Source organism: Sinohyriopsis cumingii, chromosome 9 (assembly GCF_028554795.1).
Source record: "Sinohyriopsis cumingii isolate HCF-2022 chromosome 9, ASM2855479v2, whole genome shotgun sequence".
In the NCBI taxonomy this organism is placed as follows: Eukaryota; Metazoa; Mollusca; class Bivalvia; order Unionida; family Unionidae; genus Sinohyriopsis; species Sinohyriopsis cumingii.
This window is the reverse complement of record NC_142969.1, coordinates 1,682,447-1,705,966: the sequence shown is the minus strand read 5'-3', so window position 1 is coordinate 1,705,966 and position 23,520 is coordinate 1,682,447. Positions and strand designations below refer to the sequence as shown.

At 33.2% G+C, this 23,520-nt stretch overlaps 1 protein-coding gene across 1 annotated transcript in view; it reads right to left on the bottom strand.

Moving 5' to 3' along the window:
• LOC149791168 (centrosomal protein of 70 kDa-like) overlaps positions 1-23,520 on the bottom strand; it is a 77,404-nt gene that overhangs the window by 32,749 nt on the left and 21,135 nt on the right. The window contains exons 7-14 of the mRNA XM_089969617.1: positions 21,429-21,514; positions 16,631-16,699; positions 14,231-14,339; positions 11,344-11,432; positions 7,213-7,290; positions 6,385-6,496; positions 5,746-5,844; positions 2,114-2,278 (exon numbers count right to left, since the gene is read on the bottom strand). Of these exons, the coding sequence (XP_089825743.1) occupies positions 2,114-2,278; positions 5,746-5,844; positions 6,385-6,496; positions 7,213-7,290; positions 11,344-11,432; positions 14,231-14,339; positions 16,631-16,699; positions 21,429-21,514 (807 nt within the window). The remainder of the gene's footprint in view (positions 1-2,113; positions 2,279-5,745; positions 5,845-6,384; positions 6,497-7,212; positions 7,291-11,343; positions 11,433-14,230; positions 14,340-16,630; positions 16,700-21,428; positions 21,515-23,520) is intronic.

The window sequence follows — 23,520 nt, the reverse complement described above, 5'->3', positions numbered from 1 at the left end:
AACCAGACTATTATGCATATACTGTGTGAAAAACATTAAAACCAGATAGGTAACCTTAAACACATTCTTTGGCACATATTGTTAAAATAATGCAACCTCTTGACAGTGGCTTCCTTGTCTTTGTGCTAATCCCAACATAGATTCCATTAATCACATTACTTAGCTCCATACATGATAATGAATATACTACAGTATTCTAATGAATATACTACAGTATTCAGGACCATGCAAGCTGATGAACATATCACAGTATTCAGGACCATGCCTGATAATGAAAACACCACAGTACTCAGGACCATGCAAGCTGATGAATGTATCACAGTATTCAGGACGATGCATGATAATGAAAACACCACAGTACTCAGGACCATGTAAGCTGATGAACATACCACAGTATTCATTACCATGCATAATAATGAACACATCACAGTATTCTGGATTATGTAAGCTGATGAACATACCATAGTATCCAGGACCATGCATGATAATGAAAATAACACAGTATTCAGGACCATGCAAGTGGATGAACACATCACAGCATTCATTAACAGGAATGATAATCAACACACCACAGTATTTTTTCAGGATAAGCAATATATTTAAACAAATCTCTTTTTTCAGGACCATGTATGATAATGAACATACAACAGTATATAGGACCATACATGGTGATGAACATATCACAGTATTCAGGACCATGCATGATAATGAAAACACTACAATATTCAGGGCCATGCATTTTGATGATTATACCACAGTATTCAGGACCATGTATATAATTAAAACACCACATTACTCAGGACCATGCAAACTGATGCAAATACCACAGTATTCATTACCATGCATGATAATGAACAAACCAAAGTATTTCTTTAGTACCATGCATGATACTGAAACAAATCACAGTAATCAGGACCATGCATGATAATAAACATACTACAGTATCCAGGACCATGCATGATAATGAACACAGCACATTATTCAGGACCATGCATGATAATAAACATACTACATATACAGGTCCATGAGGACCAAACCTGTACCCAATAGAAAGGAGTGAATTCACAATAAGAAGAGATACCAAGAGGGACTGACAATCAAGCTCCAATAAAATTGTCATCAATCATAATCAAATTCCCATAAAACATAAGCAATCATGCAGAGCTAACAATGGCAGATCCATATAAACTGTCTTGGCTTGTGTGATAGATCAACATGCAGGATCCAAGCACTTCCGCCACCAAAGAAGATATATCCATGGTTGGACTTAAGCACACCATTGATGACATCTTTGATTTAAGCTCACCACTTATGACATCTTGAACTTAAGCTCTCCAGTGATGACATCTTAGATTTAAGCTCACCACTGATGACATTTTGACATCTTGGACTTAAGCTCACCACTGATGACATTTTGACATTTTGGACTTAAGCTCACCACTGATGCCATATTGGACTTAAGCTCACCACTGATGACATTTTGACATCTTGGACGTAAGCTCACCACTGATGACATCTTGAACTTAAGCTCTCCATTGATGACATATTGGACTTAAGCTCACCACTGATGACATTTTGACATCTTGGACTTAAGCTCACCACTGATGACATTTTGACATCTTGGACTTAAGCTCACCACTAATGACATATTGGACTTAAGCTCACCACTGATGACTTTTTGACATCTTGGACTTAAGCTCACCACTAATGACATATTGGACTTAAGCTCACCACTGATGACATTTTGACATCTTGGACTTAAGCTCACCACTAATGACATATTGGACTTAAGCTCACCACTGATGACTTTTTGACATCTTGGACTTAAGCTCACCACTGATGACATTTTGACATATTGGACTTCAGCTCACCATGGATGACATATTGGACTTAAGCTCACCACTGATGACATTTTGACATCTTGGACCTAAGCTCACCACTGATGACATTTTGACATCTTAGATTTAAGCTCACCACTGATGACATTTTGACATCTTGGTCTTAAGCTCACCACTGATGACATTTTTACATCTTGGACGTAAGCTCACCACTGATGACATCTTTGACTAATTCCTGCTGAGATATAAATTAAATAAAAATTCATTTTTCATACCTCTAGGTCATCTTCGTCCTGTTTCCAGTTCTCCAGTATGGACATTAAGTGGTCGAGCATGCCACTGGTCAGTTGCAGTCGTTTAGGACTTCCCAAGCGAGTTTTGCGATTGGTGTCTGATAATGCATCTCGGCTGTTTATGAGATCTTGAACATTGCGGCAAAACTGAAAACAATGAGTTTGAAATTTTAATACAAAATGGTTCTTATATTTTTATATATATATTTTAATATATATATTTTTATATTTATATTTTTAGTATCTTACTGGTAGTAAAGGTGAATAAGCTGTAAATGTGTATGACTTTACTGGCTATAAGCATGTACAGTTATTTTCTGACTGGATTATCTCTGATTGAAAATAAACATAATTTTTAAAATTCCATTTCAGAACTTAAAGAATTTCAAAGAATCCAAAATAAATGTCTTTCTAGTGCTCTTTTACTGTTTGCAACTGCGCTGCAGTGAAACCAGCTAAGGTACTCTTGAGAAGCTCAAACATACCAATTTAACAGCAAATACATTTTCTTATATGCTTCAGTTAACATGTTCACATGATACAAATTTTATCTGTCATAGTTATTGACCATGGATTTAATATCATGGGTTGAGGATCACTGACATGAATCAGACACCGATACAATATACCCACATACCAAGGTTTGCTTAAATCTATATTTAATATTTTGGGGAGACAAATATAAATTACTAAATTGGCTTCATCCACAAGATGAGTTTGATAAAAAAAAAAACATTCATATTTGTCTGTTATCATGGTTACAAGTAGGTACAGCTAAACCCATGCATATTTGTTTGTTATCATGCTTAAAGGGCAGAACAGCTAAAATCCATTCATACTTGTTATCATGCTTACAAGCCAGTACAGCTAAAAACCTTGAATCAATACTTTTGATCTTAAAATCAAAGTCAGAGTGTTATCAACTTATCAGAATGAAAATGATTATATACAAGAGCTGGACAACTAAATACAAAGCCTGGTCAATTTTGCTTGTCAAATAAATACAAAGGCTTGTCAAATAAATACAAAGGCTGGACAACTAAATACAAAGATATGTTAATTAAATGCAACGGCTGGTCAATTAAATACAAAGCCTGGTCAGTTTTGCTTGTCAAATAAATTCAAAGTGATTTTGATTTTTTTTAACGTAGCTTTATCAGTTTTTCAGTCATATCGCTATGATATCTGCAGTGTGCCAGTTTAAAGTGATGTCTAGCACTGGGGCATCATGCCACAGACATGTAGCATGATGTCCCAGCCAGTCATATTATCCTGACACCAGGCCGACCAGTCCTAACACTAACCTCATAATGCTGAACGCCAAGCGAGGCAGCTGTTAGTACCATTTTTGTAAGTCTCTGGTATGACTAGGCCGGGGATCGAACCCACAACCTCCCGCATCTGAGGCGGACGCTTAACCACTAAGCCAAAGGCTGGACAACTAAATACAAAGGCATGTTATTTAAATACAATGGCTGGTCACTTAAATACAAAGGCTGGTCAATTTTTCTTCTCAAATAAATACAAAGGCTTGTCAAATAAATACAAAGGCTGGACAACTAAATACAAAGGCATGTTAATTAAATACAATGGCTGATCAATTAAACACAATGGTCAGTTAAATACAATGGCTGGTCAATTAAATACAAAGGCTGGTCAAAATTCATTTGTGTTAGTACAAGTCACTATGCGCATAAGCTCCTTGATGTATAAAACATACAAGCAATGATTTTCAAGGTTTGGTTTTCAAACTCCTTCACAAAAGTGCAGATATGTTGGTGGTCAAATCAGTTCCATTTTCATTTCAGAACCAATTACATATTGCGAAACTGATTTAGCAACAACCCAATCCTGCCATTCATTTAAGAGTAGTGACAACAAGAGTTCAAAGATAGTCATGATGGCGAAAGATCAGAGACTTTCATTCAGAACTAGCTATAAAGGTTTAATCTGCATCCATCTTACAGTCTATTCGTAAGTACACAATGTCCAGGGACCCCAAGCCAAGATCCAAATCCCTGCTATTTACTTTCACTGCATCACAATACCTGCCAAATAATTAACTACATTAAAATACTCCAAATCTGAAGGTTGCATTTACTTAAATCCAATAACTTTCATCATTTCCAGAACATGAAACAATTTGTTCATTTTAAAAATTGTCGGGGAATTTTCAAAATAGAAACACACTGTATAATCTGTTTCAGCACTTGGCTTAATCCATACGTTTATTTTATTTTCGAGACCACAAACTACCAATAACTGTGCCTTTGACACTGAAGTGACATCATTTAATCAAGTGATGCTGTTTATACTTTGACATGTTGTCAAAATATTTTTGATAATAACGTTTTCATTACGTAGTGAATTTTAGAGGTTTGTTTGCTTCCCCACTTACATGTATACTTTATTTGCCTATCTGTAAGTATATCAAGGGTATAATCTGGTATGACTCTGGTCATAAATTAAGTAACAGAAGGAAAACTTAATAAATAATTTAATTATTATACTAGACAATAAAAATGAAGAGGAACCTACAGTATTGTGAACTGAATCCAAAATAATCCTAAAAATGATCTATTCAAGTCTGAATGTTCTGAATGAATTTCAAATCCTCGAATGTACAGATCTGCCAAAAGTCCTTAAGAATCAAAATGGCCTTGTCCAGAACTCCTCTGAATAACTCACAATAGTCCCAAAATAATATTTTTGTTCAGTGATCACTTTGTAGTTCTAATGAATAATCTAAGCAAATGTTTCCTCTCAAATGAAATCTAAACACAACATTAGATACGTCTGAAGACTGATGTTACAGTAAGATCATAAGAAATAAGACTGATGTTACAATAAGACCATAAGAAATAAGACTGATGTTACAGTAAGATCATAAGAAATAAGACTGATGTTACAGTAAGACCATAAGAAATAAGACTGATGTTACAGTAAGACCATAAAAAATAAGACTGATGTTACAATAAGACCATAAGAAATAAGACTGATGTTACAGTAAGACCATAAGAAATAAGACTGATGTTACAATAAGACCATAAGAAATAAGACTGATGTTACAGTAAGACCATAAGAAATAAGACTGATAAAATTGTCCAGCCACAGCTATTTGTGACAGCCATACAAGCATTTTGTACCTACTCATATTTGGCAAATTGCAAATATCCAAATCGTAAATGAACCCACATGAACAAACCCATCCAATGGGAAATAACTTCATTATCCTAAGAACCCACCTGACCGACCTGTCCAATGGGATATTACCCCAAAGATGTCATCAGGTTTTATTATTAGAAACCTAACATCTAATTATAGATCCTACATACAATCTACATCTGTAATGTCTTATCAAAGAATTATATACCCTGAGTAAAAAAAATAGCTATCTAATATCATGACTATAGGCAATTATTACAATTTATAGTCATGAACAAAACTTACAAATAAAATAAATACAATCATGTAGCAAGAGTTATAAAAAAAAATATAGCAGTACAAATTAAATTTCATCATTTGGAAGCAGTCAGCAGGAGTTCTGCTTATCCATTTTATAATTAACTTGCCCTGGGTTATGAGCAATGGAAATTTTGAAGGCATGGACTTACATCTTCATAGATCTGGACACTGTCTAAATCACTGGCCAACTTCTGAATCCTGGGTAGCATCTCCTCCAAATCATCAATCTCGAATTCTGCACAGATTCCCTGGAAAAGAGTAAATCTCAGATAAACCTACTGGCATCAATCACTTGACTGACTTGCCCAGGATTAGCTGAATTAATTAATCCCTTTTTCATTTCAACTGTACATAATACAGAATATGAACAAAATGTCGGGGGGGGGGGGGGGGTGCGATACTTTCAATAAAGGTATATTTTGTACTGAAAACATTCAGATGTCTTTCTATTAAAAGAGATTTACGCTCTACTGAAGGGCAATGCCAAAATAAAAATATGCATGTCCTTTGACAAAAATATATAGAAATGTACTGTTATGTATTAAACAATATGGACCTTGTGTTATTTACCAAACATATGATTTAAATATTAAAGGTAATGGAAACAGAAATTCCTCATTAATTGCTAAAAAGTCTCTAGGCAAAAACTGCTGATTAATTGTTAAAAAGTCTACAGCCTGAAATTATGCACACCAAAACTTAAAGATATATCGGATGATGTTTGTTTACTTGTATTTAATACATTGTTTTCTTTTCCAGCAAGAAGGTAAGATTCCATAATACATCACCTTGATATAGTGATGGCAAACGTCCAAGGGAAGGAACTCTAAATCATCAACCCTAGTGCTAAACTTTCTCTTGAGCCGGTATGGGTCTATTACTTTCCTTTCTCCTGGTATTCTGAAAATGTGATTAGCATGGGATAAAAATTCAAAGAAACTGATTACTGTATGATCAATATGCATGTGAATGTACCATAGTGGGATAAAAATTAATACAAACGTATCACTATGGGATAAAATATTTGTGAGTCCCACAATGAATAATTATTAGATAAAAATTTAAATGAATGTATTACTGTGGGATTAAAAAGTACATAAATATATCATTGTGGAATAAAAATTATAGAAATGTTTTTTTGTCGGATACCAATTAATACAAACGTATCATTATGGGATCCAGATTTATACAAAAGTTTTAATATGGGATACAAATTTAAATAAACTGTTCATCATGCCACCTTACTGTAGCGATTTTTCTACTAATCTAAGATAAACTTTAGATAATTTGACTTTCAATTTGTTATTTTATTTGATTTCATTTTAAAAGGAAATTTGTTGTTTTCATGATGAGAGTAAATACATGAAAGTATTTAAACAATCAACAGCAAGCAAAATTTACTTGCGAGACCAAATATGACAAACAAAATTACAGTAGATTTAAATATTGTTGACTTTACTAGAATATAGCATTATAAATATAAAACTATCCAGATGTTTACTGCATGAAAGCAATTAAAGTTAAGTTTGCATTTTTGATTTGTTTTGAAAAGAAAGGAAAAAGGAGAAGAAAGAGAGAAAGCATGAGAAAAATAGAAAAAAGATTATTTTCCACACCCAATATTATGTAAAGATAACAGTTTTTCCAGCTTCTTTATCCTCAGCTGAGAGGCTCGATAATCCTTCACTTCTGGCCTGAAAACAATGGAGTGATTATAGTTAGCTTTTATATTATTATTTCAAATGCATAAAATGTCTGCAATCATGTATTTCGTTATAAGGTGATATCACTATAAGATCTATGGCTCCCATTGACCTAATTATAATGAGTACAGTATTTGGTACTTCATTATGAGGTGATATCACTATAAGGTGGTACAATCTATGGCTCCCATTGCCCTCATTATAATGAATACTGTATTTTGTACTTCATTATAAGGTGATATCACTATAAGGTGCTATAATCTATGGCTCACACTGATACCATTATAATGAGGGAGTACTTATGATATATAAATGTTTATATTTAACTCAAAACTGTTTAGTCTCTAAAGTTGAATGACTGGACATCCAGAACATTGTAAAATTACAAATATCAAACAGCAGTTTTAATATTTCTACTTATTCTGCCAAAAAAGTTGACTTTATTTTGGAAGACCTAAGAGTCCTTTCAGATGACAATACAAGTTAATGAATAAATTAATTTACAGTCATTTACAATACATGAAAGCTGCTAAATCACAATAACATGTGGGTGTGGGTCAATAACATGTGGGTGTGGGTCAATAACATGTGGATGTGGGTCAATAACATGTGGGTGTGGGTCAATAACATGTGGATGTGGGTCAATAACATGTGGGTGTGGGTCAATAACATGTGGGTGTGGGTCAATAACATGTGGGTGTTGGGTGTGGGTCAATAACATGTGGGTGTGGGTCAATAACATGTGGGTATGGGTCAATAACATGTGGATGTGGGTCAATAACATGTGGGTGTGGGTCAATAACATGTGGATGTGGGTCAATAACATGTGGGTGTGGGTCAATAACATGTGGGTGTGGGTCAATAACATGTGGGTGTTGGGTGTGGGTCAATAACATGTGGGCGTGGGTCAATAACATGTGGGTATGGGTCAATAACATGTGGATGTGGGTCAATAACATGCGGGTGTGGGTCAATAACATGTGGGTGTGGGTCAATAACATGTGGGTGTGGGTCAATAACATGTGGATGTGGGTCAATAACATGTGGGTGTGGGTCAATAACATGTGGGTGTGGGTCAATAACATGTGGGTGTTGGGTGTGGGTCAATAACATGTAGGTGTGGGTCAATAACATGTGGGTGTGGGTCAATAACATGTGGGTGTTGGATGTGGGTCAATAACATGTGGGTGTGGGTCAATAACATGTGGGTGTGGGTCAATAACATGTGGGTGTTGGGTGTGAGTCAATAACATGTGGGTGTGGGTCAATAACATGTGGATGTGGGTCAATAACATGTGGGTGTGGGTCAATAACATGTGGATGTGGGTCTTTCTAATGTAATGTTAAAACGACACACTGTAGACAAGTTTTGTAGTTTGGATAATCTGTGGATTGTTCTATAAAATGTGCAGTGATCTATTCGAACAATGACTAAGTTTTAATAGAATATATATATATATATATATAGGTCTTTTGTCTCCTTTCTTAAAGTTTCTTTTAAAATCTAGATATAGGATTGGGGACAGTGTAACCAAAGTCAATTCAATTATGATTAATGAATGCTCTGCACCTTAACTGTCATCAAGAAACTTCCAAACAAAAATTATCGCAAGCTATGGATTTTTACAATGGTGGTCAGGTACTAAACTGAAGAGCATATTTAGTGTAATTGTCACAATATAAGGCAGTATTAACTTGTTTATCAACATGTGTAGCTTTCATTGTGACATCACAGTGCATGATATTCAGTCCAGATTGTAGTAGATCAGAACTTTAGTTTGATAACGTCCAAAAATGATCCCATAATTTAACATGGATTCTGCCATATCTACTTCTCTGGGCATTTAAATAATGACCTTCCAAAGGAATTTGGATGTATTAGGATCCAAATAAAGTGAATAATTGTCAGCTAAATGTAAACAGAATCAAATTCTAAAAATATGACACCCATTAGTGAAACAATAAGTGATGAATGCCTACATGACTTGTATGACTTTCACTATAGCACTCCTCCTAACAGTCGAACAAATCAAAGTTTAAGGCAAAGTCAAAGTCACTGTCTTGTGTCCTCACTTATGCCATGGTCAGTGTTTATGGACACATCATTCATGTAAAATTTAGACAGTATATAGAATGGTCATTGTTTATGGACCCATCATTCATGTATAATTTATACAGTATATAGAATGGTCAGTGTTTATGGACCCATCATTCATGTAAAATTTAGACAGTATATAGAATGGTCATTGTTTATGGACCCATCATTCATGTATAATTTATACAGTATATAGAATGGTCATTGTTTATGGACCCATCATTCATGTAAAATTTATACAGTATATAGAATGGTCAATGTTTATGGACCCATCATTCATGTAAAATTTAGACAGTATATAGAATGGTCATTGTTTATGGACCCATCATTCATGTATAATTTATACAGTATATAGAATGGTCATTGTTTATGGACCCATCATTCATGTATAATTTATACAGTATATAGAATGGTCATTGTTTATGGACCCATTATTCATGTATAATTTAGACAGTATATAGAATGGTCATTGTTTATGGACCCATCATTCATGTATAATTTAGACAGTATATAGAATGGTCATTGTTTATGGACCCATTATTCATGTATAATTTAGACAGTATATAGAATGGTCAGTGTTTATGGACCCATCATTCATGTAAAATTTAGACAGTATATAGAATGGTCATTGTTTATGGACCCATCATTCATGTATAATTTATACAGTATGTAGAATGGTCATTGTTTGTGGACACATCATTCATGTATAATTTATACAGTATATAGAATGGTCAATGTTTATGGACCCATCATTCATGTAAAATTTAGACAGTATATATAATGGTCATTGTTTATGGACCCATCATTCATGTATAATTTATACAGTATATAGAATGGTCAATGTTTATGGACCCATCATTCATGTATAATTTATACAGTATATAGAATGGTCATTGTTTATGGACCCATCACTCATGTATAATTTAAACAGTATATATAATGGTCATTGTTTATGGACCCATCATTCATGTATAATTTAAACAGCATATATAATGGTCAATGTTTATGGACCCATCATTCATGTATAATTTATACAGTATATAGAATGGTCAATGTTTATGGACCCATCATTCATGTATAATTTATACAGTATATAGAATGGTCAATGTTTATGGACCCATCATTCATGTATAATTTATACAGTATACAGAATGGTCAATGTTTATGGACCCATCATTCATGTATAATTTAGACAGTATATAGAATGGTCAATGTTTATGGACCCATCATTCATGTATAATTTATACAGTATACAGAATGGTCAATGTTTATGGACCCATCGTTCATGTATAATTTAGACAGTATATAGAATGGTCAATGTTTATGGACCCATCATTCATGTATAATTTAGACAGTATATAGAATGGTCATTGTTTATGGACCCATTATTCATGTATAATTTATTCAGTATATAGAATGGTCAATGTTTATGGACCCATCATTCATGTATAATTTATACAGTATATATAATGGTCAATGTTTATAGACCCATTACAGACTAATCATTATCAACTGACCTATATTTTTTTAATAACACTGTCAGGTGTCTGTTATTCTGTATTATATCACTGTTTGCTATGTTATATTTTGTGTTATAACACTGTATGCTATGTGTTATTCTGAATTATACCACTGTCTGCTAAGTAATATTTTGTGTTATAACCCTGTATGCAATGTGTTATTTTGTACTATGATGCTGTTTTCCATGTGATACTTACCTAGAAAGGTGAAGTGCATAAGCACACAAGAAGAAGATATACTTGGACAAAAAGAAAATGATATGACAAAAAAAGGTTGAACATATGGACACACAACATCACTAGAAATATGCCAAAATAATGAACTGGTTAGGCTGTAAAAATGTAACATATTATGGAAGAAATACATCAAACAGAATGTATGGAAAATGGCTAAGACATAAGAGATAAGCTAGTTAGACAGAATCAAACCTTGAACCCATGTCCAGTTGTATAAGGTCTTTTGTTTCTTCCAGTTTCTTGATTTGATGATTTTGGTCTTTAATAGTTTTCTCATAGCTCTGAAATTGATTGGGAAACATGGCTGTTACAACGTAGAAATATTTATATGAGTGTAGAAGCAAGTAAACTATCTGAAACTATAGGCAAAATAAGTATCATGTCTTTATTTTTGTATTTTTAATAACCTATATGTCTGATGAATCTAAGTGTTTGATGTTGCTTTTATTTCGTATTGACTTATTTGTGTCCATCATTTTCGTTTTCTTTAAATTATTGACATGTCTATTGTCTACATTTTTGTGTCCATCATGTTCCTTCAAACTTCACTACTGTCAACTTGATCAAGTACTTTAGCAGCTAGCCAATCTGTAATTAGGTCAGATGGATTTTCCTTGGAGGAATCCAATGACCTAAACTCATCAACAAGTTTACTTCGATCAAAAGTACATCCCACTATCTTGAAGCCAAGTTTTTAAAAAAATTGACCTGATCCATACATGCCGATTCCATGAGGTATAAGCATAATTACTGCTACTATAAGTGGCAAAAAAGGTGTAATTTGGGCATAAAAAGTGTAATCTATATATTACATGCCAGAATTACAGCAATTATAAAAAAAAGATACATATTTTTACAGTTAAACTGGTTCTGAAGCCAATTAAAATTCTTGTCACAATGGAAAAAATCAATATGGATTAGAACCATAATAAAATATACTGAAAATTATTTATATTCAGCACTCACTTCAACCAGTCCACATGTGAAACATCGATGAATGATTGTGGACTGAAACTCTGCAATGATCATGGCCAGGTGGTCAGAGGGATGTATTACATTACTCTCATTTTCTTATTTTAAAGTTTGTAAAGCAGTGTTGATTTGTCACTTTTTCTGATCTGATATGTTTTGAAGTTTGAAAAGCACCATCTGCTCTAACATTTTCCATCAGATAACATCCACAACTCAAACTATAAATCATTTCACTTAACATCTGACACCATTTTTTTCTTTAAAAATAAAGACTGGTTCACTAACTAACTAGCTTATCAATAAAATGAATCTGTTAGGCAAAGTGCATTTTTGAAGAAACCTGTCTGTTTTCTTGGAAATGGGGTCATATGCAGTTGCCATAAATAACAAATAAAGAAAGTACATGTACACTATTCTTACATAGCAGTCACCTTTTTAAGAATATTCCCAAATTTGTTATAAGTGGAATTAAAGAGATGATAATAAAATGACAAAAACAACTTTTTATTGCTTTATATATTTTTTTAATGTAGCAAAAAAAGTTAATCTATATGCAGTCTCTGTAAAAACATAATTTGATGAAAAAAGCATAATGATTATGCCAAAAGCATAATGGTTGGCATGTATGATGATCTTTTAAATAGAAGCCCACAACTATAAAGAAATTTAGTATTTAATGTTATTTACAAAATGACCTTTTCAATCTATAATCAGGAAGGTTAATACACATATTAAGATATACACATGTAAGGCTACCTCGATATAACATATTCCCCAATATGACACAACACAAATATTGTCATGGTTTAAATCTAAGTGGGTAAATAAGGCATCATGTATAATGTATCCCAGTATTAGACAACCTCATCTATACCATGGAATAATTTTATAGCATTCATGATCAGTATTATACTGCTATAACATGGTATAATTTTAAAGCACCCATGATCAGTATTATACCGGTATAACATGTTATAAATTCAAAGCACCCATGATCAGTATTATACTGGTATAACATGTTATAAATTCAAAGCACCCATGATCAGTATTATACTGGTATAACATGTTATAAATTCAAAGCACCCATGATCAGTATTATACTGGTATAACATGTTATAAATTCAAAGCACCAATGATCAGAATTTTACTGCTACATGTTATAAATTCAAAGCACCCATGATCAGGATTATACGAGTATAATATGGTATAATTTCAAAGCACCCATGATCAGGATTATGCCAGTATAATATGGTATAATTTCAAAGCACCCATGATCAGGATTATACTGTTATAATATGGTATAATTTCAAAGCACCCATGATCAGGATTATACTAGCATAACATGGCATAATTTCAAAGCACCCATGATCAGGATTATACCATTATAATATAGTATAATAACAAAGCATCCATGATCAGGATTATACTGGTATAACATGGCATAATTTTAAAGCACCCATGATCAGTATTATACTGGTATAATATGGTACAATTTCAAAGCACCCATGATCAGGATTATACTGGTATAATATGGTATAATTTCAAAGCACCCATGATCAGGATTATACTGTTATAATATGGTATAATTTCAAAGCACCCATGATCAGGATTATACTAGCATAACATGGCATAATTTCAAAGCACCCATGATCAGGATTATACCATTATAATATAGTATAATAACAAAGCATCCATGATCAGGATTATACTGGTATAACATGGCATAATTTTAAAGCACCCATGATCAGTATTATACTGGTATAATATGGTACAATTTCAAAGCACCCATGATCAGGATTATACTGGTATAATATGGTATAATTTCAAAGCACCCATGATCAGTATTATACTGCTATAACATGGTATAATTTCAAAGCACCCATGATTGGGATTATACCATTAACATATAGTATAATTTCAAAGCACCCATGATCAGTATCGTACTGGGATAACTTGGTACAATTATTTTGATTTGATGATAAATGTTATATTGCATGACAATAACATATCTGCACCTGCATGAACCAGGGTATAAGCCCCTGACTGTAGAGATACAAACCAAATACAATGTCACCATGCTGCAGGCTTCCTAAAGTGAACAACTTACCCGTATCAAGTCTTTTAGATTGTCAGATGTTTCTGGTACAGACATGAAGGATGTGGAGTCAGTGTCAGAAAATCCCTCAGGTCTTTCTACATCACTTGAATCTCGTGACCTATTATTTTATTATAAAATTATTTCCACATGAAAATATGAAACTATGCATAAATTGGTGAGGTTTAATAATATTACAAGTATTTATTGTTAAAACATTAATTGCAAGGGTTTTAAAAATTTCCTAATTAGTATATATCTCACACAAAGATGTATTTATAAACATACACACAGTTACTCTCATGATTTACTTTCTTGTTATTTAACATTTAAATACATTAATTTTAAATAGCAAACTTTATAAATCTGTCTGTGTAGGTTGAGTCTCGGATTTGGCTAATGTGGGTATGTGAGAAAGCTTGCCAGTAGATTCTCATGGGTCGGTGATTCTTTCCGGGGTTTTCCCGGGTTCTTTCTCCACCATTAATACTGGCCACCATGTATAGCTTATTGTGTGCTGAAAAATGGCGTTAAACCCCACAATAACAACAACTAAATCAAGATCAGTAATTCCAGTTTTCAAAATCTCACTATAATGTTATTCTATAACTGGATCTTTCTTCTAGCAATAAATGAACCGAATCCATTGAACTTTTTTTGATACATGTGGCTGTACACTTGTTTAAAAAGCTGTACAATCAACAGATCTGTCGGTCCCTGACCAATTGATCTATATATTTGTTATCTTTATAAGTCTAACAGCAATTCAGTGTTCTTGGAGCTTAAGCAGAATAATTTGTGTGGGAAAACCAATGCAGGTGAATACTGGTATTCAGGGGCCATAACTCATCTGAATTATGGCATGCAACTCTATCCTTATTGGTGTATACATGACCAAATCAAGAAAATGCACATCTAGTCATGAAAAAAATTCAAATCAAATTGTCTAAGAATGGTTCTTGATATCTCAGATTACAAGAAATATCTGATGTAAAGACATGCAACTGACTGACAAGGGCCTTAACTCTCTTGACAATAGTGCAAACAAGATTAAACCTAAAAAATGTATATCCAGCTCAAAGAGTCAAATGAATGTACTTATCAAATTTGGTCAGAATCCACTGAATGATTCCAGAGCTATGTTGGCACCCTACAGTTTCTTATTTTGCACAGGGTTTAAAAAAAAAAAAAATTCCCTGGTTTTCCTCATTGGTTTTACTGGTTATTTAAAAAAGACCTTGTATATCATAGGTATTGTTCAAAGAATTTTCAATTCCCCTTATTTTGGTGTATGAATGATTCGTGTAACTCCGGTTATAAAATATAAAGCTTGGTCTTAGTTCAATTGTGGACAAATAATAAAAGAACACTGCAAGCTCCACTTGGTCATTTTCACTTCATGACTTCGGAGGTAAATTGTAAAAAAAAGTTTTGATAAAGTTTTTTTTACACTGTAAATATTTGGCAATCCATTCATTGTACTTTCAGAAGCTGGTATTGTTGAGTCTGGTAAAATTTACCTTATATGTGTTGAGTTCACCCTATACTAACTGTAAGTAACATCAAGTTTCCATGTGAAGAAGTCAATTTGCTGGACAAGGGGATTAACTCTGTCCAACAAGGAATAAATAAGACTAAACCCAAAACAGGACAACTGTAAGTCTATTAAATAACGTTCATGTTAAATTACAACAGAACATGTTGATTGGTATTTTATCTATGATGGATACATTCTACAGAAAATTTGAAGTTAAAAGTCAAGGGCCATAACCCTATACAGAAAATTTGAAGTTAATTCTCAAGGGACATAACCCTGTCCATAATGGAGCTGATGAGACAAAATCTTTAAAAGGCACATTTAGGTCTTTGATACAATATACACATAACTGCATTGGAGTATGTTGAATTTAAAAGGTACATTTAGGTCTTTGATGCAATGCACACATAACTGCATCAGAGTATGATGAATGGTTCACAAGCCATACTGATTTCAAGGATGTACTGAAGCTAAGATTTAAATTAATTTTAAAATGGTATTAAATTTGTCAACAGTGGACTGAAAAAGATCAACATTTACATGTATTAAACATGCAATTCACTTACCAAATGATATCCAATTATGTGCAAGGACTTCACAGTTTTGGTAGTTACAAGAAGTTTGAATGTACATGAAGATGGATGGACATAAAAAGTGATTACAATAGGGCCCACACATCTCAAAGCTGGATCCTAATTATGACTCTAAAGAAAAGAGATTTATTAATAATTATAATGCATCTGTGGATGCATGCCATTCTAACTCAAAAATAAACGCAAAATTATCTCAGAAATTGAATAAAAAGAAATAGTTGCCACTAATTTGTAAATTCCTGCCAAGTGCAACATTACATTTTGCAAACTGAAGAAACTAACCTAAAGTACTCTAATTCCCTCTGCAAACTCTGTATCTGTTTTTCATAGGAGTCAATCACATCCAAAAGTCTGCAAGAAGAAAATATTTGTGTGATTACCATTATAAATATTTCTGTGTGATTACCATTATAAGCATTTCTGTGTGATTATCATTATAAATATTTCTGTGTGATTACCATTATAGTATATAAACTTTCAAAAACCCTTTAATTTCACACACATTTTTTTAAAATTAGAATTATTGATGGTACATCCATGTTTTCAAACAGAGACTAAATTTGTTGTTAAAAGTTTATAATCTTTATTTTTAGTAGCCAATAACAACTATGATTTAATATTTCTACCAATAATTCAATTTATTTTAGAGATTAAAAGAGAAATACAGACCCTTAAAATGATAATTCTATAAAATCTGCATTTTGTCTGTGCTTTAAAAAATAATATCTCAACTGAAATTTAAATTCCTTATGTCTGTGCTTCATTTGTATTTGAAATGCTATTGGAATTACCCAACCAAATTATGTCTTTCAATGCCACAGGAATTATACTTCAAATAAAATCTTTCAAGGCCTAAGGAATTACCCATTCAGATTATATATGCTTTCAGACTGCTGCTTAAGGTAATTGTTCAAAAAAAAAAATTTCATTCTTTTACGAAAGTATAGTTGATTTTCACATCAAATATGGTATAGTTAAGAAAAAGTAAAAACCAGCAAGAAGTGATTTTACTGTATGCAACCATTATACATCATGATGATTTCCTGATCATGTTCACAAATATTCTGTAAATTATTTACCCCTAAAACAATGTTCATTTAGAAAGCCTTTCATGAGTATCATACAGGTTTTTTTATAAAGAAAGACAATTTCAAGTTTATAAACCATTGCAGTTTTTCTTATTAACCTTGTAGAAATTGTATGCATATGTCCAGGTTATATATCAAATACATTATATACACATATCAAATACATTATATCAAATACACTGCATACACGTGTCCATAGAGTATATACAATACATCCCATGTGCATGATAAGGCTGTACATCAAAATACTTCCTATGCACATGTCCAGACAGTATATCAAATACATTGCATGCACATGTCCAGGCAGCATCCCAAATACATTGTATGCACATGTCTAGGCAGTATATCAAATAAATTGTATGCACATGTCCAGGCCGTATATCAAATACATTGTATGCACATGTCTAGGCAGTATATCAAATACATTGTATGCACATGTCCAGGCAGTATATCAAATACATTGTATGCACATGTCTAGGCAGTATATCAAATACATTGTATGCACATGTCTAGGCAGTATATCAAATACATTGTATACACATGTCTAGGCAGTATATCAAATACATTGTATGCACATGTCCAGGCAGTATATCAAATACATTGTATGCACATGTCTAGGCAGTATATCAAATACATTTTATGCACATGTCCAGGCCGTATATCAAATACATTGTATGCACATGTCTAGGCAGTATATCAAATACATTGTATGCACATGTCTAGGCAGTATATCAAATACATTGTATGCACGTGTCTAGGCATTATATCAAATACATTGTATGCACATGTCTAGGCAGTATATCAAATACATTGTATGCACATGTCTAGGCAGTATATCAAATACATTGTATGCACATGTCTAGGCAGTATATCAAATACATTGTATGCACGTGTCCAGGCTGTATATCAAATACATTGTATGCACATGTCTAGGCAGTATATCAAATACATTGTATGCACGTGTCTAGGCAGTATATCAAATACATTGTATGCACATGTCCAGGCAGTATATCAAATACATTGCATGCACATGTCTAGGCAGTATATCAAATACATTGTATGCACATGTCTAGGCAGTATATCAAATACATTGTATGCACGTGTCCAGGCCGTATATCAAATACATTGTATGCACATGTCTAGGCAGTATATCAAATACATTGTATGCACGTGTCTAGGCAGTATATCAAATACATTGTATGCACATGTCCAGGCAGTATATCAAATACATTGCATGCACATGTCTAGGCAGTATATCAAATACAGTGTATGCACGTGTCTAGGCAGTATCTCAAATACATTGTATGCACATGTCTAAGCAGTATATCAAATACACTGTATGCACATGTCTAGGCAGTATATCAAATACATTGTATGCACGTGTCTAGGCAGTATCTCAAATACATTGTATGCACATGTCTAAGCAGTATATCAAATACATTGTATGCACGTGTCTAGGCAGTATATCAAATACATTGTATGCACGTGTCTAGGCAGTATATCAAATACATTGTATGCACATGTCCAGACAGTATATCAAATACATTGTATGCACATGTCCAGACAGTATATCAAATACATTGTATGCACATGTCTAGGCAGTATATCAAATACATTGTATGCACATGTCCAGGCCGTATATCAAATACATTGTATGCACATGTCTAGGCAGTATATCAAATACATTGTATGCACATGTCTAGGCAGTATATCAAATACATCGTATGCACATGTCTAGGCAGTATATCAAATACATCGTATGCACATGTCTAGGCAGTATATCAAATACATCGTATGCACATGTCTAAGCAGTATCTCAAATACATTGTATGCACATGTCTAGGCAGTATCTCAAATACATTGTATGCACATGTCCAGGCAGTATCTCAAATACATTGTATGCACATGTCCAGACAGTATATCAAATACATTGTATGCACATGTCCAGACAGTATATCAAATACATTGTATGCACATGTCTAGGTAGTATATCAAATACATCGTATGCACATGTCTAGGCAGTATATCAAATACATTGTATGCACATGTCCAGGCCGTATATCAAATACATTGTATGCACATGTCTAGGTAGTATATCAAATACATTGTATGCACATGTCTAGGCAGTATATCAAATACATTGTATGCACATGTCCAGGCCGTATATCAAATACATTGTATGCACATGTCCAGGCCGTATATCAAATACATTGTATGCACATGTCCAGGCCGTATATCAAATACATTGTATGCACATGTCTAGGCAGTATATCAAATACATTGTATGCACATGTCTAGGCAGTATATCAAATACATCATATGCACATGTCCAGACAGTATATCTGGTGCAGCATGATTCCTTTCATCTCACACATACACACATCAAAACAAAAATAATAACACATCAATCCTAAAGAAGCTTTACGTAATTATCATTTACAGACGAGTACAAAAAATCATTTTAGAAATTAAAAAAACTAGGTGTGGCATGCACATTGTCAACAGTTCACACATAAATACCTGTCACTAAAAGAAAATTTGTATTTCTCTTGACAAAATTTACAAAAGTTGTTTTGTCAGAAACTAATTTTGAATATTAAAAATATCATTATATTTATGAACCTTCAGTCACATGTTTGACACGTCTTATATATTTCAAAAGATATTCAGACCATATCCAAATTTTGGAAGCATTTTAGATTTTAAAAAAGCTGTTAAAAATGAAATTACTAGAATATATTAAAGTGTTAGGTACTTGTAATCCTAGATAACACTGAGAATCATCCACAAATTTACAAGAAAGCACTTGTTATTTGTTTGAATTTTATGTAATATCTCCAATCCACTAAATATTTCCTCGTTTGTTGAGTCGGTGTGTTTTATGTTTACAGGCCCACTCTAATAAATAACTTGCAGGAGAGATGGCATCCCACACAAAGTTTCCCTGCCTATTGTATCAAAAGTATAGCTAGTAGATTATTGGTGTCAGTGTTAATCATTCCTATTTTCATCAACAAACCCTCTATATTCAGCACAATATCTTTTACAGGGAGTCAATTATAGTGCAAGCTTAATCATCACATTTCAGTTTGTGTTTATGTGACATGGAAATTTCATGTACTACATGACACTGTCCGTTACATTTCTGGGGACTGATGATGGGCTGTCATTATCTTTCAAGCAGAGATAATTTATTTTCTTTCTTCTGATAATATATTAAAGTGTTATTTTGGCCATAAATCCGAGTATGCTATTTGAGACCAAAATATAAAAAAGATCCAAGCCCTAGAATACTGACTTGTTTGTCCCTAATATAAATGATGTATACTGCAGTATGCATTGTGGTACATTTGGAAATACTGCTGTACAAAATATTTTGTATGCATCATGGTACATTCAGAAATACTGTATTTTGCATAAATACACAATTTATATAATTCATTTATAATTATTTCTTTACAATTAGTTTCAACTCATAAAATTACTCATTCAGCAGTATAGTAAAATACCTACCAAGGGGAGGCAATCCCCTGCAAGAAAGGGAGGTAAGACATACAATACATGCATATGGAAGTTCATCTTGATAAGTTTGACTTCTTTTTCCAATAGTAGCTCACTACATCTTACTTAAATTTACAGGAAAAGATAAATGGCACCAGGTGGTGTACCTAGATTTACAGCAAAAGGTAAATGGCACCAGGCGGCATATCTCTGTAGCAGATTGTTGGCAGTGTAAAATCCTTCCATACCAACCATACATGAATATATTTTTATATTAATGTGCAAATCAAGTACCCCATTTTAACTGTTATTTTTACAGCCAAGACAATGAAATCAAATGTATTGCCTGAATAATAATATACCATATCCATACAAATGTCAAAGTTAAGATCCTAAAGAGTTTGATATAATGATTTTAATACACAGCAAATGTAAATTCAATACACATCAGTCAAAATAAAATTGTGGGTACAAATACATTGAATACCTACTTTTCATCCATTACATTATGGGCTTTAGCAGTTCTCTTCTTGAACTCCTGGAAAACTTGCTGCTGCCTGCTCGATCTCTTTTCATCCTAAACAAGGGATCTAATATGAGTGTTCATTCCATATACTTTATGAAGACAGTTTTCATATTGTATGAAATTCATGAAACAAATGTTTATATTGTACGAAATTTATTAAATGACTTTAATGTTTCCCTCTCATGTTCAACAAACTTGTTTGTTTTGTTCATAAAGAAATATATGTATCAATGTCAAGGTCATATTGCAGTTCTAACTCTGTATGGTATTAAACAGAGGATCATTATCAACACAGCGATAAAGAGCCATTACTCTGCATAGCCTTCAACAGAAAAACTTTATCAACATGATAATAAAGGGCCATTACTCTGCATAGCCTTCAACAGAAGAACTTTATCAACATGATAATAAAGGGCCATTACTCTGCATAGCCTTCAACAGAAGAACTTTATCAACAAGACAATAAAGGGCCATTACTCTGCATAGCCTTCAACAGAAGAATCTTATCAACCTGATAATAAAGGGCCATTACTCTGCATAGCCTTCAACATAAGAACTTTATCAATAAGACAATAACAGGCCATTACTCTGCATAGCCTTCAACAGAAGAACTTTATCAACATGATAATAAAGGGCCATAACTCTGCATAGCCTTCAACAGAAGACCTTTATCAACACAATGATAATAAAGGGCCATTACTCTGCATAGCCTTCAACAAAATAACTTTATCAACATGATAATAAAGGGCCATTAGTCTGCATAGCCTAAAACAGAAGAACAATATCAACATGATAATAAAGGGCCATTACTCTGCATAGCCTTCAACAGAATAACTTTATCAACACAATGATAAAGGGCCATAACTCTGCATAGCCTTCAACAGAATAACTTTATCAACAAGACAATAAAGGACCATTACTCTGCATAGCCTTCAACAGAAGAACTTTATCAACATGATAATAAAGGGCCATTACTCTGTAAAGCCTTCGACAGAAGAACTTTATCAACATGACAATAAAGGGCCATTACTCTTCATAGCCTAAAACAGAGGAACATTGTAACCAATGATATATTCGGAAACCTGAATTAGAAGGACATGCAATCAGTGACTATAACTCCTGTAAATGATGCTCAGAAACTGAAAATCAACCTAATTCAAGGTCTAATAAACAAAACACTGCAAGCCAAATTTTGTTTAAATCATACATTCCATAGCAAAATTATCTTGCGGAAAACAAAGTTAGGAAGCTGGGCAATCAGAAGCATGAATTCCTGTAAACAGACTTTGTGGAAAATTGGAAATCGAACTCATACAAAGTCTCAACAACATAAACTGGGTTGAAATTTAACAACTGATGGTAAGCTGATGCTGTGGAAACCAAAATTAAAAAGAGGTGATGGAATCAAGGGATTTAGTTCATCTAAAGCATGACACAAAAATTTAACTAATTCTAGGTGTCATAAATATAAATCCATAAACCAAATTTACAGCAAACTGACAGAAAAAAATTTTCTGATGGATGGAAGGAAGGAAAGATGGATACACATAATTGCAATTGGGTTCCACTGATTTCATCAAGCATTAGCAATGAAACAGGTTATTTTCAAATAAGCACTTCTTCTTCAAATACATTACCCAAACATAATACGTTAATAGAATTGGTACAAGGCTGAGGAAGTTATGTCCCTTACAGTAAATTTGGCCTGATTCTAGTGTGCTAATGATTCCCGTATATTAACATATGTGAAATAGCTTCGAAAGTCTCATGTGGCCTAATTCCAGTATACTGATGTATGTAAATTAGCTTTAAAAAGTGACATTTTATATTTGGGTTAGGATTAGCACTTGGTCAATGAACCGATGCTGCTATGACAAAAAGCCAGCAGAAGCAGAGTAACCCATGGTGTTATTAAGCTGCCAAGTGATCTGGGATAGTAAGATGTTATAGGGCTTTACTTTACTTGTCACTGCTGTTATAGGGCTTTACTTTACTCATCAATGATGATACCTGTAAGATGACAGTGCAAAACAACAGCATATACAGGTGTAATTTTT